This window comes from Microtus oregoni, unplaced genomic scaffold (assembly GCF_018167655.1).
Source record: "Microtus oregoni isolate MIOR12 unplaced genomic scaffold, Mior012 000007F_ref0000211, whole genome shotgun sequence".
NCBI lineage: Eukaryota > Metazoa > Chordata > Mammalia > Rodentia > Cricetidae > Microtus > Microtus oregoni.
This window is the reverse complement of record NW_024543066.1, coordinates 4,001,704-4,015,348: the sequence shown is the minus strand read 5'-3', so window position 1 is coordinate 4,015,348 and position 13,645 is coordinate 4,001,704. Positions and strand designations below refer to the sequence as shown.

General features: G+C 45.6%; 1 protein-coding gene across 15 annotated transcripts in view; it reads left to right on the top strand.

The window, feature by feature from the left end:
- The window catches only part of Ank3 (ankyrin 3), a 295,079-nt gene that overhangs the window by 219,648 nt on the left and 61,786 nt on the right, over nt 1–13,645 (top strand). For all 15 annotated transcript variants that reach the window (XM_041656440.1, XM_041656439.1, XM_041656442.1 and 12 more), the window contains 2 exons: nt 8,389–8,495; nt 13,005–13,229. In XM_041656440.1, the coding sequence (XP_041512374.1) occupies nt 8,389–8,495; nt 13,005–13,229 (332 nt within the window). The remainder of the gene's footprint in view (nt 1–8,388; nt 8,496–13,004; nt 13,230–13,645) is intronic.

Below are 13,645 nucleotides of genomic sequence, written 5' to 3'. Positions count from 1 at the left end.
CTGGTAGACCTGAGACTAAAGCCTCCATTTGCTGGATGCCTGGAGGCCAAGTCCTGGCTCCTCCTAGACGGCTGAGTGACCCTGACTCAATGACTGGCCTGTCTTGAAGCACACTGAGGTGGGAAGAGTCTCTGCCTAGCCCCAGATCCCTTGTCTTATGTCACTCAGAAGGCAAGTGCTCCACACTGGGCACTCTCCACAGTCTTAAATGTCTTTCAGTGGAGTGCTTGTTCCCCCCTTGCCGGCCCCCCCACCCCCGCTCCGCTCCCTCACCCCCGTGGTCTGAAGAGTGCAGGGATGCTGAAGTTTTGAATGGGGAGATGCAACATTATGTAAATGTAAGAAGCAATGCCCTTCAGCTATTTTTGCCTCGATGCATTAGGCTACGTGTATTTAAAGCAGTGAAGATTCTTTCCAAGTTTAAAAGAGAGGTGAGTCAAGACAGACAGCAGGTGATCAATCTGGGCCTTTACTTAAAGTTTTGTTTGTTTGTTTGTTTGTTTGTTAAAAATTGTCTCTCTCTCTCTCTGGAAGTGTATGTACATGCATGTGGGTACCCACAGATTCCCTGGAGTTGGTGTTATAGGCTGTTGTGAACCACTGTGGGTGCTGGGAACTGAACTCTGATCCCCTGCGAGAGGAGGACTCACACTTAACCTATGAGCTATCTCTGCTGCTCCATCAAGCTTTTATTATTTTTTTATTTTTTATGTTTTGGTTTTTGTTGTTGGTGGTGGTGGTTTTGTTTTTTTTTTGGGACAGGGTTTCTCTGTATAACTTTTGAGTCTGTCCTGGAACTCACACTGTAGACCAGGCTGGCCTCAAACTCACTGAGATCCATGTGCCTCTGCCTCCTGAGTGCATCAGGCTCTTTAAAGAAGGCCAGCTACCGGAAGCGGGAAACCTGGAAGGTCATGGAGATCTTAGCAGCAGCCTGTAGCACTAAGAAAATTCTTACTTTTGCAGCCTTTAGGGCAGTGGTTCTCAACCTATAGGTTCCAATCCCTTTGAGAGTCGCATAGCAGATATCCTGCATATCAAATATTCACATTATAATTCATAACAGTTGAAAAATTACTATTATGAAGTCGCAATGATCGGAGGGTCACCAGAATATGAGGAGCTGTATTAAAGGGTTGCAGCCATTAGGAAGGTTGAGAACCACTGCTGTAGAGGGTAGCACCCCCTCCCACCCCTCCATTCCTCATCCCTACCCCTAGCCCCAAGCTTAGAGAGAAAGGGTCTCAGCAGATTAGTGAGGGTACTAGATAAGACATAAGACGGCAATGTAGAAAACTAATTCTACTGCCCTACCCTGCCTTGAATCTGTTACAAAGTAGGAGCTTGGCAACTCTGGGAAGGCTCTAGATAGGACGAAGGGAGGGCTGACCAACATGGGGCCAGCGTCTGCGTGCTAACTCCAGGACAAGCATTGTTTATGGTTTGCAAAACAGACTCTTCAAAGCATTGAGTGGGCCATCCCATGATCACAGGAACCGGGACGTTACTATGACCTCCTCACCGCCTTACTGTACACTCAGAGGCATGGTGAGATTTTGACTTGGATCACTGTGCGGTGGAATATAGAGCCTCTCTCCAGGCCTCCTCCTCATGTTTGTGGACTGAGGAGAGAGACAGCCACATGGCTTTTCCCCTGTTCCGGCCCTGTCCAGTCTGCTCTGGGGATGAAGTTCTTGACACACACTTGTTTGGTTGCCTCATCCCAGTCTCTCTGGAAAAATCTCATTTGCTTCTCTTCGGATGAGATGCCCTTGAGTTTTGTGTGTGACCTGTTGCTAGGCGACCTGTTGGGCATTGGTGCAAGGACCACCTTCCACCATCTCTCAGAGCAGTGGAGTGGACAGTTCAGGAAAGGTGGGGAACTCCAAGTCCACAGAGGGTCTTAACCCTAACTTTCAGCACTGACAGGCTTACAGCCCGCAGTCGGAAGTGACCCAACTATAGAGCCAACTAGATCTCTCTATTCTCCACTTGCTCTTCCCTTCTTGTTCTCTCCCTTTCCTCCCCCCATCTCTTCCTTTCTCTCCCTTCCTGCCCCCTTCTCCTACACTTAGTATGTACTCCCAGACCTGGGCTTCTGGGCGTGGGTTTGTAAGAGCGATGTGTTCTATTTATTTCCAGACCTGGACTTCAGGGTGTGTCCCCGTTAATGAGGCCAGTGTGTTCTTACTCTCCCCTTTCCTCTGATGCGTAGGGCCACGAAGATGCTATTTTAAGAAAATCTTAAGCTCTTGGAGACAGTGACCTCATCACTGGCCAGGCTTTGGCTTCCACCGAATAGTGTGTAGTTTGAGTGTAATAGTGTCCCTGCTGTCACTTCCAAGATGAAAAGCCCATGAGTGAGTGTTCGTGTTCCCTCTGACACGGGAGTTAAAGGCCTTGGGAAGTCGGTGTGAACTGTTTTTAATATACTGTCCCGCTGAAGCCACTCTGTGCCAGCTGGGGTCTTTGTGTTGCCAGATGTTGGGAGGCATTGTGAGCCTCCATTTCCTTAACTGTAAAATGAGTGTAATATCACACTGAGGTATAGAAGGTTCTGGGGACTTGAAGAACCTAAGGCCATTTTTACCACTGTTAAAAAGAATTGAAGGCCAAGGTGGTGACCCACTCCCATTATCCCAGCACCCTGTGTCTGAGACAAAGCAGCCAGAGCTGCATTGCAAGAACATGTCTCAAACACAAAATAAAATTTCAAAGGATTAAGCGCTTTTTGAGTCAATAAACCGGACCTAGATTTCTGTAAGATGCCATGTTACAACCGAGGGGGAGCTGTCAGTTGATACAAGCATCCTGTGTAAATATCTGTAAAGCCTCAGGTTTGGCCTGAAGCCAGAAGATTTTGAGTTTTGTTCTTGCCCCCCCCCCAATAAATCATCATATTTTAACAAATAACCGAACACAAACCAAAGTCCTCTGGAGAGTGTGGGAGTCTTTTTACATTCAAAGATATCGTGTTACATCTTCTCACCAATACGGCATTGGTGCCAGGATGTTATTCACAGTCTCACCAAGACTTTTGTCAATGAGTGAAAGACAAAGACGCTCTGAAAATGGAGAAACATGCCGAGAACAGAGGGCTGCAGATGTTACCAGGGAAACGGTAGAGCAAAGCTTCCCCCTGTACCCATGGGGGACCAGTTGTTGGCTTTGTTTGTACCAAGTGGGTATGCAAGCTAATCCCTAAAATACATGCACCCCTTTACCCATGGCCAGAAAAGTCTATGCGGGTAGTCAGCACACTTGTAGCAGTAGAAGCCCGGGGGAGAAACGCCGCTGTTGCTATGCGCAGGCGCAGGCCTTAGCTGTCACTACGCGCAGGCGCAGGGCTTGGTACAGGACTATGGACGCTGGACCTCGGCCGCCCTTCTAGCTCACGAACTCAGATGATCACCTCATATTTCCCGAGCTGACGTGAAAACTAGGCACGGAGAGGCCCACAATCACCTAGAGTTGCCTCCAGTTAGTAACCAGTAGCGAGGGTCACCCGTAGGAAATGACAAGAGGAGCTGCCAAATTCAGCAGTGTCTCAACCCCAAAACTGAACCTCTTAACCGGGCACCACCCCCAAGCTATGAGACCTAGGAACCGGGTCACACGTAGCTCATGCTGGCCTGGAACTCACTACCTAATTGAGGGCGACCGTAAACTCCTGACCCTTCTGCCTTCACACTCCATATTCTGGGATGACAGGTGTGTGCTACTATCCCCAGGAATGCGGGACCGGAGGTCAAACCTGGGGCTTCCTGTATCCTAGGCAAGTACTTGGCCCGCTGAGCCACATCCCCGGCTGTTGCTCCATAGTCAGTGGTTACCCAACAGCATGCCCTGCTTACCCTTTCCAATGGTTATTGGTAGAGCTGAGGCTGTGCTTCGGAGCCATGCACTGCTTGTGCAGTGGCAGTTAGGACATTTTGAAAGTAGTATCGTTTACTAAGGTTAAGTAGATGCTGGTATGTCACAGTTCAGGTTTACCGAAACCCTAGCCTGTACAAAGTATGTGGAGACAGAAGGGAAATTCCTAACGCGTGATCTGCCTGTAAAACAGCAGGTTTCATCAAGTTGCCATTATTTTTAGAAACCTTCCCTGTATGGTCACTCATATTTAAGCTAGTCAGACGCAATTAGGGCCACTCATAAACCTGAGCCAGCTCCGTGCCAGAGAAAAGTGGGCTGCAGGGAGAAATTACTCTGGCTCCTAATAGTGGATTGAAATGCTACCTGCTAAAGGCATATTAGAACCTTCTAGGTCCCAGGTGTGGGCAGGTGTACCAGCTGCTCAGCAGTGTTGTGACTAGGCTCTGATGGGTGGCAAAGAGCTCTAAGGGGCAGGGAGAGGACGCATATCTAAGGAGGTGTGGGATCCTGGCAAGTTGGCACATCCCACCTAGTAAATATTACATGATAGCGAGATACCTTTCTGCGTGGTATAATTCATGGTTTCAATAATTAATGTCCAGTACACTTCTCTGAGTGCTTCAAGGTAAATAATTTACTGCAATTAACAAAGAGGCAGAAGATTATTAATTTATCAGACTTGAAAAACAAAAAAAAGTCCTAGTGGAAAATAACTCCAGGGCCTCACATATTTGAATTATAATTTGTCCCCTCAACCCTCCACCGCCACCAAAAATATTAAAGCAGCGTTGCATCCAGTCCCTGACTCTACCCTGATAGCTGGCTGCTGGCATCTCTAATATCTGGTCTAAGTAGTTGGTGATATGGCTGGAAGCGAGTTTCTGAAATGGTTTACTGCTGGCCAAGGTTAAGATCTCAGTTCTGTCCAGTTGCATCAGATTCTTTTCGTGTGTTTATTTGTAAGGCTTCTGTTAGGTGTGTGTTCCTGAGTGTATATATATCTGCACCAAGTGTACACAGAGTCTGTGGAAGCCAGAGAGGGTGTTGGATCCTCTGGAGCAGGAGTTACAGGTGGTTGCAAGCTGTTGTATGGGTGTTAGGAACCAAACATGGGTCCTCTGTAGGAATAGCCAGTCCTCTTAACCACTGAGCCATCACTCCAACCCCAGCATTAAATTCTTAGTTACACACACCAAACACACACATACACAGAGAGAGAGAGAGGCTATGTTTTTTCTTGTTAAATATAGTGTGATATCTGTTCCTCATTCATTTTTTAATTTTCCTAGGACCTAGACAGTAACCTACATATAATTGTCCTATAGATTTTTTTTAAAAAATATCAGAGCTGTTAGTTTTTTAAGACTGAGGCGATAGCTCAGTCATCAAAGGACTTACCATGTAAGTGTGAAGACCGGATTCCTGCAGGGCCCCAGATCCATGTGAAAATTAAGTCTTGGTAGCATGCTTGTAATCCCAGTGCCAAGGAGGTCGAGACAGATAATGCCTTGCTGGACAGCGAGCCTAATCAAATTGGTAAACTCTAAGCCAGCAAGAGACCTTTTCTCTCAAAAAACCAAGGTAAACAACTCTTGAAGTACAATACCCATCACACACACACACACACACACACACACACACACACACACACACCGTGCCCCTACACATAAAATAAATAAGCTGAGTCATTTAAGGTATATTTGCAAGACTTTTTGTTGTTGTTTTCATTTTTTGGTTTTTTGTCATGGTTGGTTGGTTGGCTGACTTTGTTTTGTTTTTTAAGGTGTGGTCTCGTATAGCCTAGGCTAGACTAAAAAAACACCATATAGCAAAATATGACCTTTAGTCTCTGACCATCTTCCCTACAGTACGAGGATTGCAGGTATACACCACCATGTCTGGTTTATCCTGTGCTGTGCACCGATCAAGCACAGGGCCCTCCTGCACAAGAGGCAGGCACTCTGCCAACTGACTTACATCCCCAGCAAGTTCCAATTGTATTGCCGAAGCTGGGCAACAGAAGCGAACATTGGACTGCTGTACGAGCCATGCTTGTGAGGAGAAAATGCAATCCCTGCACATATGTTCCACCCCGATTTTTCTTCCCCGGGGAATATTGCTGGTCGCACTTTTAGGATTTGCTTCCAGGTCTCCAAATAAGAAAAATGTGTTATTTCTCTGTGGATTGTCTCCATTGGGGAAATTATTTTATTGGTTTCCCCAGTTGGGAAAGGAAACTTTAATGCTTGTGTCTGTCTCCCTTCTTCAACCATGTGTGCTCCTGACCTGCCTGCTTCCCAAGGAGTTGTGTTTTATTTGGGGTTCTATCTGTATTTCATAAGTAGACATGTATTTCATATAGATGAAATAGTTTTTTGTTTGTTTTAATGATATGAAGTCTCGAGTCACCCCAGCTTGTCTAGGTCATCTTGCTTTCTATCTCCCAAGTACTAGGATTACGGTCCTATGCCACCGTACCTGGCTAGTATTTATATTTTTATATCTCTTAAAGGACTACCCTTGAAGTCATATGGTGGTGGCACATGCCTTTTAATCCCAACACTTGGGAGACAGAGGCAAGTGGATCTCTGTGAGTTCAAAGACAGCCAGGGCTACAGAGAAAGCGTGTCTTTAAAAAAAAAAAAAAAGGACAACCCTTAAATGTATTGTTTATTAAATTTCCATTTCACTCTTTAAAAAAATTCCCTAGAATGTTTATTTACTTCTTCTCTGTACATACCAATCACGCATGGCATAGGCCTTCCCCTCATGGTACATATCTGCTCTGAGTGTGTCCATGCCTTGTCCCATGCTGTCAATCAGGGAGTCAAGTGCCTTGAAGCCGTCTGCACTGATCCACTCTTGGGCCTGCCCGCATTCTGACATACCCTTGGTTTGATCTTCTATTAGATTCTATGCCCTCCTTTTTTCTTTTTTTGATTCAGTCCTTCATTTTATCGGACTGTGTTTTGTAGTATTACCTTTGGAGATTATGTGATTAATGCATTTTGTGAGGTTTGAAGTGCCTGGAAATACCTGTTCATGAACATGGTTTGCCTAATCAGGGAACTCTGAGCTGAAAACTCATTTCCTCTTCGAACCCTTGAGGGGATCACTTGGTCATCGTTGCCGTGTTTTGCTGTTCTATGGCCATCTCTGTTTTGAGCTCCTGAACTTTCCTGCTAGTGCACCCCAGTGGGCACAGGGGTGTCTTTCCTCTCCCACACTTCTTCACTCCTTGGCAGCAGCGAATCCTTTTACTCTGAGAACACAGGCTTCAGATCTGGGGAAAGACCTTGAGTTAGTCTCTTGTTATCTTCCACTTTGCTCTTTTGTGTTTGTTGGCCTGTTTGTGGAGGAGGGATTCAAACCTCTTGTGTTGATCTTTGATTTCTTATATTTTCTCCCGCTTTTAATTTTAATACTATTGTGTGTGTGTGTGTGTGTGTGTGTGTGTGAGAGAGAGAGAGAGAGAGAGAGAGAGAGAGAGAGAGAGAGAGAGAGAAATCAAGTCTCCTGTCTCTATTTCCCATCTTGTATCTACTACATCTGACTTTTATGTGGGTTCCAGAGGTTGAACCCAGGTCAGCAGGCTTACACAGAAGGACTTTCTGAGTTGTCTTTCTGCTCTGGATGGCCACTTTAATTCAATCAAGTTTTTGTTGCAATGAGGCAAGTACTCTGGAGCCTCCTGAATCTTTGTTTGCAATCCTGGCATGATCTTTGGGTCCCTTTTCCACTATAAATTCTACATCTTCATCCACAATGAAACTGCTGGCAAGCTCGCGCATGCTTGGTGGGATTTTTCTTGATAGATTTTCAGCTTCCCTTCTCCAGAGCCCCACAGTGTAGCTCATGTCCTTAGAAGACGAGAGAGCATGCTCGAGGCTACCCAACCCTCCATCAGAACCTTCTTGGGCTTCGTCTTCTTCAGCAGCCGTCCTTGTAGACACAAACACCTGTTCTGTCTACATTTACTGTGGGCAAACGTTCCCAAGTCAGAAATGACAGAAAGCGAACCCCCGTCTCAGGCATTCCGCTCTCAATGTCCTTTGCCCTCTGCTTCTTCAGAGTTTCTGTATTTTCATCAGGACTTCTTGGTGGGAGACTAGCCTGTTGTCGGCCACCGTGGCCCATAAGCATAACAGACATCAAGATCGAATCTATATTTGGAGACTAGGAAGGATTTGGTCGTTGTAGGATTCATCTGAATCAGAAGTGGACTATTGAAAAGCAAGCAAATTAATTTCTCAATGTTTCCTTTACCATATGGTTAATGGCAGGGTGCATTCTTAGGATTTCCAAATGAAATATTTTGTCACTACACTTTTTTTTTTTAAGTGTTCTTCTATACAGACCCTCATGTAGCCCTCACGAGCAGGATTTGCAAATTCTTGCTATTGAGTGTTAGCTTATCCAGGCTTACCAAGAAACCCAGATGTACTTTGTATGTATAAGGAGAACTGGTATCTCGGGCGGGTGGTTGATGTCGCTCACTGTTTTATGTTTCAGCACCTAACCTTCACAAGGGAGTTTGATTCAGATTCTCTCAGACACTACAGCTGGGCTGCAGACACCTTAGACAATGTCAACCTGGTCTCAAGCCCCGTGCATTCCGGGTAAGTGCTCGCACGTCATCTCTCCTTATTCCGTTTCATTCACGTTGTACTTATTAGTTAGCGTTATCCATCCCTGTTGAAAACCTCCATCAACCCATGAACATATTCACCTCGGAAATAAGTGCTCATTCGTGAGAGTGTGTGGTTTGCCTTTGTAAATCATTTAGTAAGTACTTTGGGGGACAAGTCTGTCTGTGCTTATTCCTAAAAGTGGAGGATCGGAAAACAGCTGATGACTGATAAAGCAAATTTTCCTGACCATTATGATCTTCTGAGACTCTTTAAAATTCTCTTTCAACAAAAAAGGTTTAAAGCCAAGTTATTTTTCTTAATTTATTTCCTCAAATGAGGCTTTTAAAAATATGTATCTGATTTTTCTTCCCTATGGAAATATTAAATGTAGAGCTGGGGAAACAGTTCAGTCAGTAAAGTGCTTATCACACAAGTGTGAGGACCTGGGTTCAATTCCCCAGAACCCACATAGAAAAAAGTCGGGTGTGGTAGCTCACACCTGTCATTCCAGGGAGGGAGAGGGTCATACAGACAGGCAGATCACTGGGATCTGCAGGCCAGCTGCCCTCGCCTAATGGCTGAGTTCCAGGTCAATGAAACTTAGCCTGAGGAATAGCACAAAGTTGATCTCTGTGCAGAAGCACCCTTAACTACATGCACATACACACAGGGGCACACATACTCAGCCCCTTGCATGTATACACAGAGGACCACACTCAACCACAGGCACATGTACACAGGACCACACTCAACCACAGGCACATACACAGAGGGGCATACTCAACACCTGTGACCACATGCATTTACACACACACAGAGAAATGTGCACATCTGTGCACACAAACACCCAATGAATTATAGATTCACTTCACTAACTGACCCAGTGTCCCTGTGAGCGATGTATTCTGTTGTTTTCAGTTTCCTCTCTTTTATTATCAGCTCATTTTAAATCGATGATTTGTTTTATGACACTACCATTTTTAAAAAGAAACTGTAAGCTTGAACATCTCCAGCTGACTTTGGCACCTTCTACATTCCGGAAATAAAAATTGCAATTGTTAAAATTAGGAAAAAGAAATGAATCTTAAGAGAAAACAGAGAAATCTACTTTGAAAATGTTACGGCACCAATGTATGTACCCCAGCAGTGCTGATAAGAACCTCATCAAAGGGTTCCTCATCCCTGTCTCGTGGCAGAAGACTGGATGGTGACCTGCTGTGACAAGTGACCTGATAGCCAGTGTGCTTTCCCACGCTGGGACCTTTAGTCGGTAATTCACTGTGAGGTAACTGATAACCATAGAAATGGGAGAAAAATGATGGCTAAAATATTAAGTACTAGGCTAGCAAGATGGCTTAGTGGAGAAAGCACCTGGGCAAATACCCACTCTGTCCACAGAAAGCCTGACGCTGGAGCAGCACCTATTCTCCCTGTGTTCCTAAAGAAAGATAGGAGACAGCCAGAGTCCCTGGAAGCTGGCTGGCCAACTAACCTGGCATTGGCCGCAGTGAACAACAATGAACCCTGCTTCAAACAGGTGGAAACTGAGGCCCAGCAGCCATGGCTGTCCTTTGACCTCTCCGTGTGCACTGTGGCATAGGCACACACATGTGCACACACACACACACACAGGAACCATACATATATGTTACAAACATGCACACAATACACACACATTAAAATTGTGAATGCATTAGGGTATATTTCTTTAATTTCTCTTGAAGACAGCCATGTACACAGCAAATGCAATGACAGCCAGAGAGGGAGAAGCCCCACTTGGAAATTCCAAACCCTGATGCCAGGGTCTGAGGACCGTGTTCTACAGCGGCTAAGGCAAACGTTCATCGCAGGCTGTCCCACAAATGCGAAGTGCCGTGGTCTCATTTCCTGAGTTTTTCCTTCTGCGTGTCATTGACATTGTCTGCTGCTTGCTTCTAATGACTGTGCATTAATTTCTCCCATTTGCTTTCTGAATTATTTTGCAGCTACTCGTCTCCGCTGCCTCAGTATGACTCAAGGTGATAACTGTGTCCTTTGTGTCCTTTTCATTTATGTGACTTCCCCCAGTTAGATGGCGTCAGTGTCCGTAGAATGTCCGCACGCGTCACCCTGTCGTTTGCGTAACTAGACGCCTCCACGTAGCCGCCGCGGGGTCATTCGTGGCACTCGCGACGTAATCTGAGCAGCAACACGATAGAGATTTTGAAGCATCAACCTTTGTGTGTTTCTCTTTGTGGCTACAGCTCGTGTTGCATGTTGTTTGGGTTTTGCTCAGATCTTGTACAGAGTAAGTGTGGGAAACAAATCCCTGTGTTCCACAGTGCCACCGATGGCCTGCCCAGCTGACTCCCATCTTCCCTCGATCTGTTAGCTCTTTGAAATTAGAACCATAAATGACTGCAAGCCACACCCAATGCACCATGTATTCTGCAGTGTCCAGTAGAAGGTTCTTCCAGTTTGCCATTCAGATCCTCTGAGCTGTTCATTTACTCTGATAATCCTCGTAGACGGCACAGTCCTATACTGGCCCCCCAAAACCTTCTTCCTCTGCTACCTTCAGACCACTCAACTGACGGCACCCTGCACCCCTGTTTGCATGTCCATTTATTAGTCTCGGTAGCCAAGTGCTGTTTCTAAGCACACGAAGGGAAATTTTGCTCATAGATGGATTCAGCTGACATTGCCATGTGTTTACCATGTGCTGGGACTCTGCTGGGCCCTGCAGGTCACATGGTGACTATGGCAGCCCGATCTGAAGGTGCTGTCTGCTTTGTTGAGGCTCTGCTGTGGTCAGTGCAGCACCCGTGATCCAGGCGAACTCTCCAGTGTGCATTTGCACGAACACGATTTCAAGCCCAAGTTCATGCTGCATCCTTCCTCATACACCCAGCAGTAATAGATCTTCACCCCTAATTACAGAGAAACCTGAGATTGTTGTCCTGTTGTCTTGTTGTAGTGCCTTTTTTATTGAATGAAATCACCTGACGCTCATGTGGACACACACACAAACACACACACAGTAAATAATACATGTGTATCTAAAAAAATTAAGCACTTTGGAACCGTTTCAGAGGAGCCGCAGGCCATTTTGCATTGGAAATAATTCATGTGGGAGCCTGGATGGCGAATGGAAGCAAATAACCATTTTCACTGAGGAGAGAGAAGAGACTGTTTTTATTGTCTCCTTATTTTTGAGATGGCCTTTCCCTCTCTTGACTTGAATATTCTAGAAGCAAAAGCCTCTCAAGATAGCTAGACTAATAGTAAGCACATGAAACAACAGAGAGAGAAAAAAAATAGTTCAATCCAAAACCCAAGCAAAAGGTGAATGCACTTCCCTGGTGAGCAGTTGATAAAGGAAACATGCTCAGTCCAAGGACTCTCTCCACCCATTGGCTCTCTCAGCCCAGTTTGTTGAGGATGTCTTCCTTGCTAGGAAACCCACAGCTATGCAGGGGCTTCAGGCCTGTTGGCAGGATGTTAGCACCATGCTTAGATAATTATATAGAAAAGAATGTTGATGGATAGGAATATTTTCTTAAAATAGTAACATAGGGAGCCGTCGTGCTTGCTGAGGATCACTCCCTGGTGCTACTTGAATTGTGTGTCTCTTTTCAGCTCTAAAATTTAGCACGTAAGGGTATGTTTGCATTGCCATCTGTCTGGTGGTTTCCTGTTTACTAAAGTGCCCATCACCATCCGAGAAAGCCTTCCACTGATATAGCTACATGCAGGCAAAATATTTTCCTTATTAGCTTCGACCTAAAGGCTAATGACAAATATAGACACCCCAGGAAGTAATGTTTAAGTTCTACTTCTGTTACCCCGCGACAAATTCAAATACAGGTGATTTTAATTAGCATTTTAGCCCATCTTTTAAATGGTTATTGAAAAGATTTAATCCCTTTCCATCAAAATCTCAGCAAATCAAAAGTCGCCTGCTTTTCTTTTTCTATTTCATCTTCGTAAGTGTGAAGGGTGTTGGTACAAGTGAATTGTCCCTTTGTCTCACAAGCTGTGTGTGTTATGCTACACTGTGGAGTTTCATCCAACGTATACTGGAGTGAGGTCACATAAATAGGTTAGGGGAGAAACTAGATAGAGTGAAGGTGTGGCCCTTGACTGTCCCCTAATCCATCCTCAAAGGCTACAGAAAATGGTGGGTTTTTTTTTTTTTTAATCTGTGTTCCTCTCATAGATCATCTCAATTCCAACTTGAAGAATAGTCCCATTCCTTCTCTGTGTTGTAGTGTTGTGCCCATGGTGATTTCCTTGCCTCCTGGGAGGGAGCTTCCTTCCACTGAAACCCAGTTGTCTTTCTGTCTTGACCCTGAGTGTGAGCTCCATGCACGTCTGATGTGACCCCACAGTAGTAGCTTCCAACGTTGTGTTAGAGAAGTCGCACCAGCTGCCTTTTTCCATACATTTACCTTGAGTTTCAAACGCTCTGCCAAGTTGACTTCTGTCCGTGATGGCATCTGATCTTTCCCTCCACAGGTTTCTCGTTAGCTTTATGGTGGACGCGAGAGGGGGCTCCATGCGAGGAAGCCGCCACCATGGGATGCGGATCATCATCCCCCCACGCAAGTGTACGGCCCCCACCCGCATCACCTGCCGCCTGGTAAAGAGACATAAACTGGCCAACCCACCCCCAATGGTGGAAGGAGAGGGATTAGCCAGTAGGCTGGTAGAAATGGGTCCTGCGGGGGCACAATTTTTAGGGTAAGTCTCCCCAGTTTTATTTTGGCCCTCTCACCATGTCTTTGACTTTCCTTTAGTCCTTGCTAACTCAAGACATTAACTCTGAAAAAAAAAAAAAAAAAAACGGGGACTTGGGTGTGGTGTCAAAGGTCACCAAGGTGACCATGCTGCATAATAGGCTGTGGGTTCCTTAACTCAGTCACTGGCCAAGGCACTTACTAACCAAAAAGCATGCTTGCTGCCCCACGGGTGTGTGGCTTCCCGCAGCCTCCCACGGAAGTCAAGGCACCAACCTTAGAAAATATTACAGGTTGGGATGGTGGCACCTCACTGCCTTGATGGCTACCTTGCGGATGCATCTCTTTCAAATAACTCTGAGAGACATATCCCCCTGGGGTAGGGTATTTTCCGAGAAGGCAAACTGAATTTTGCTTCAT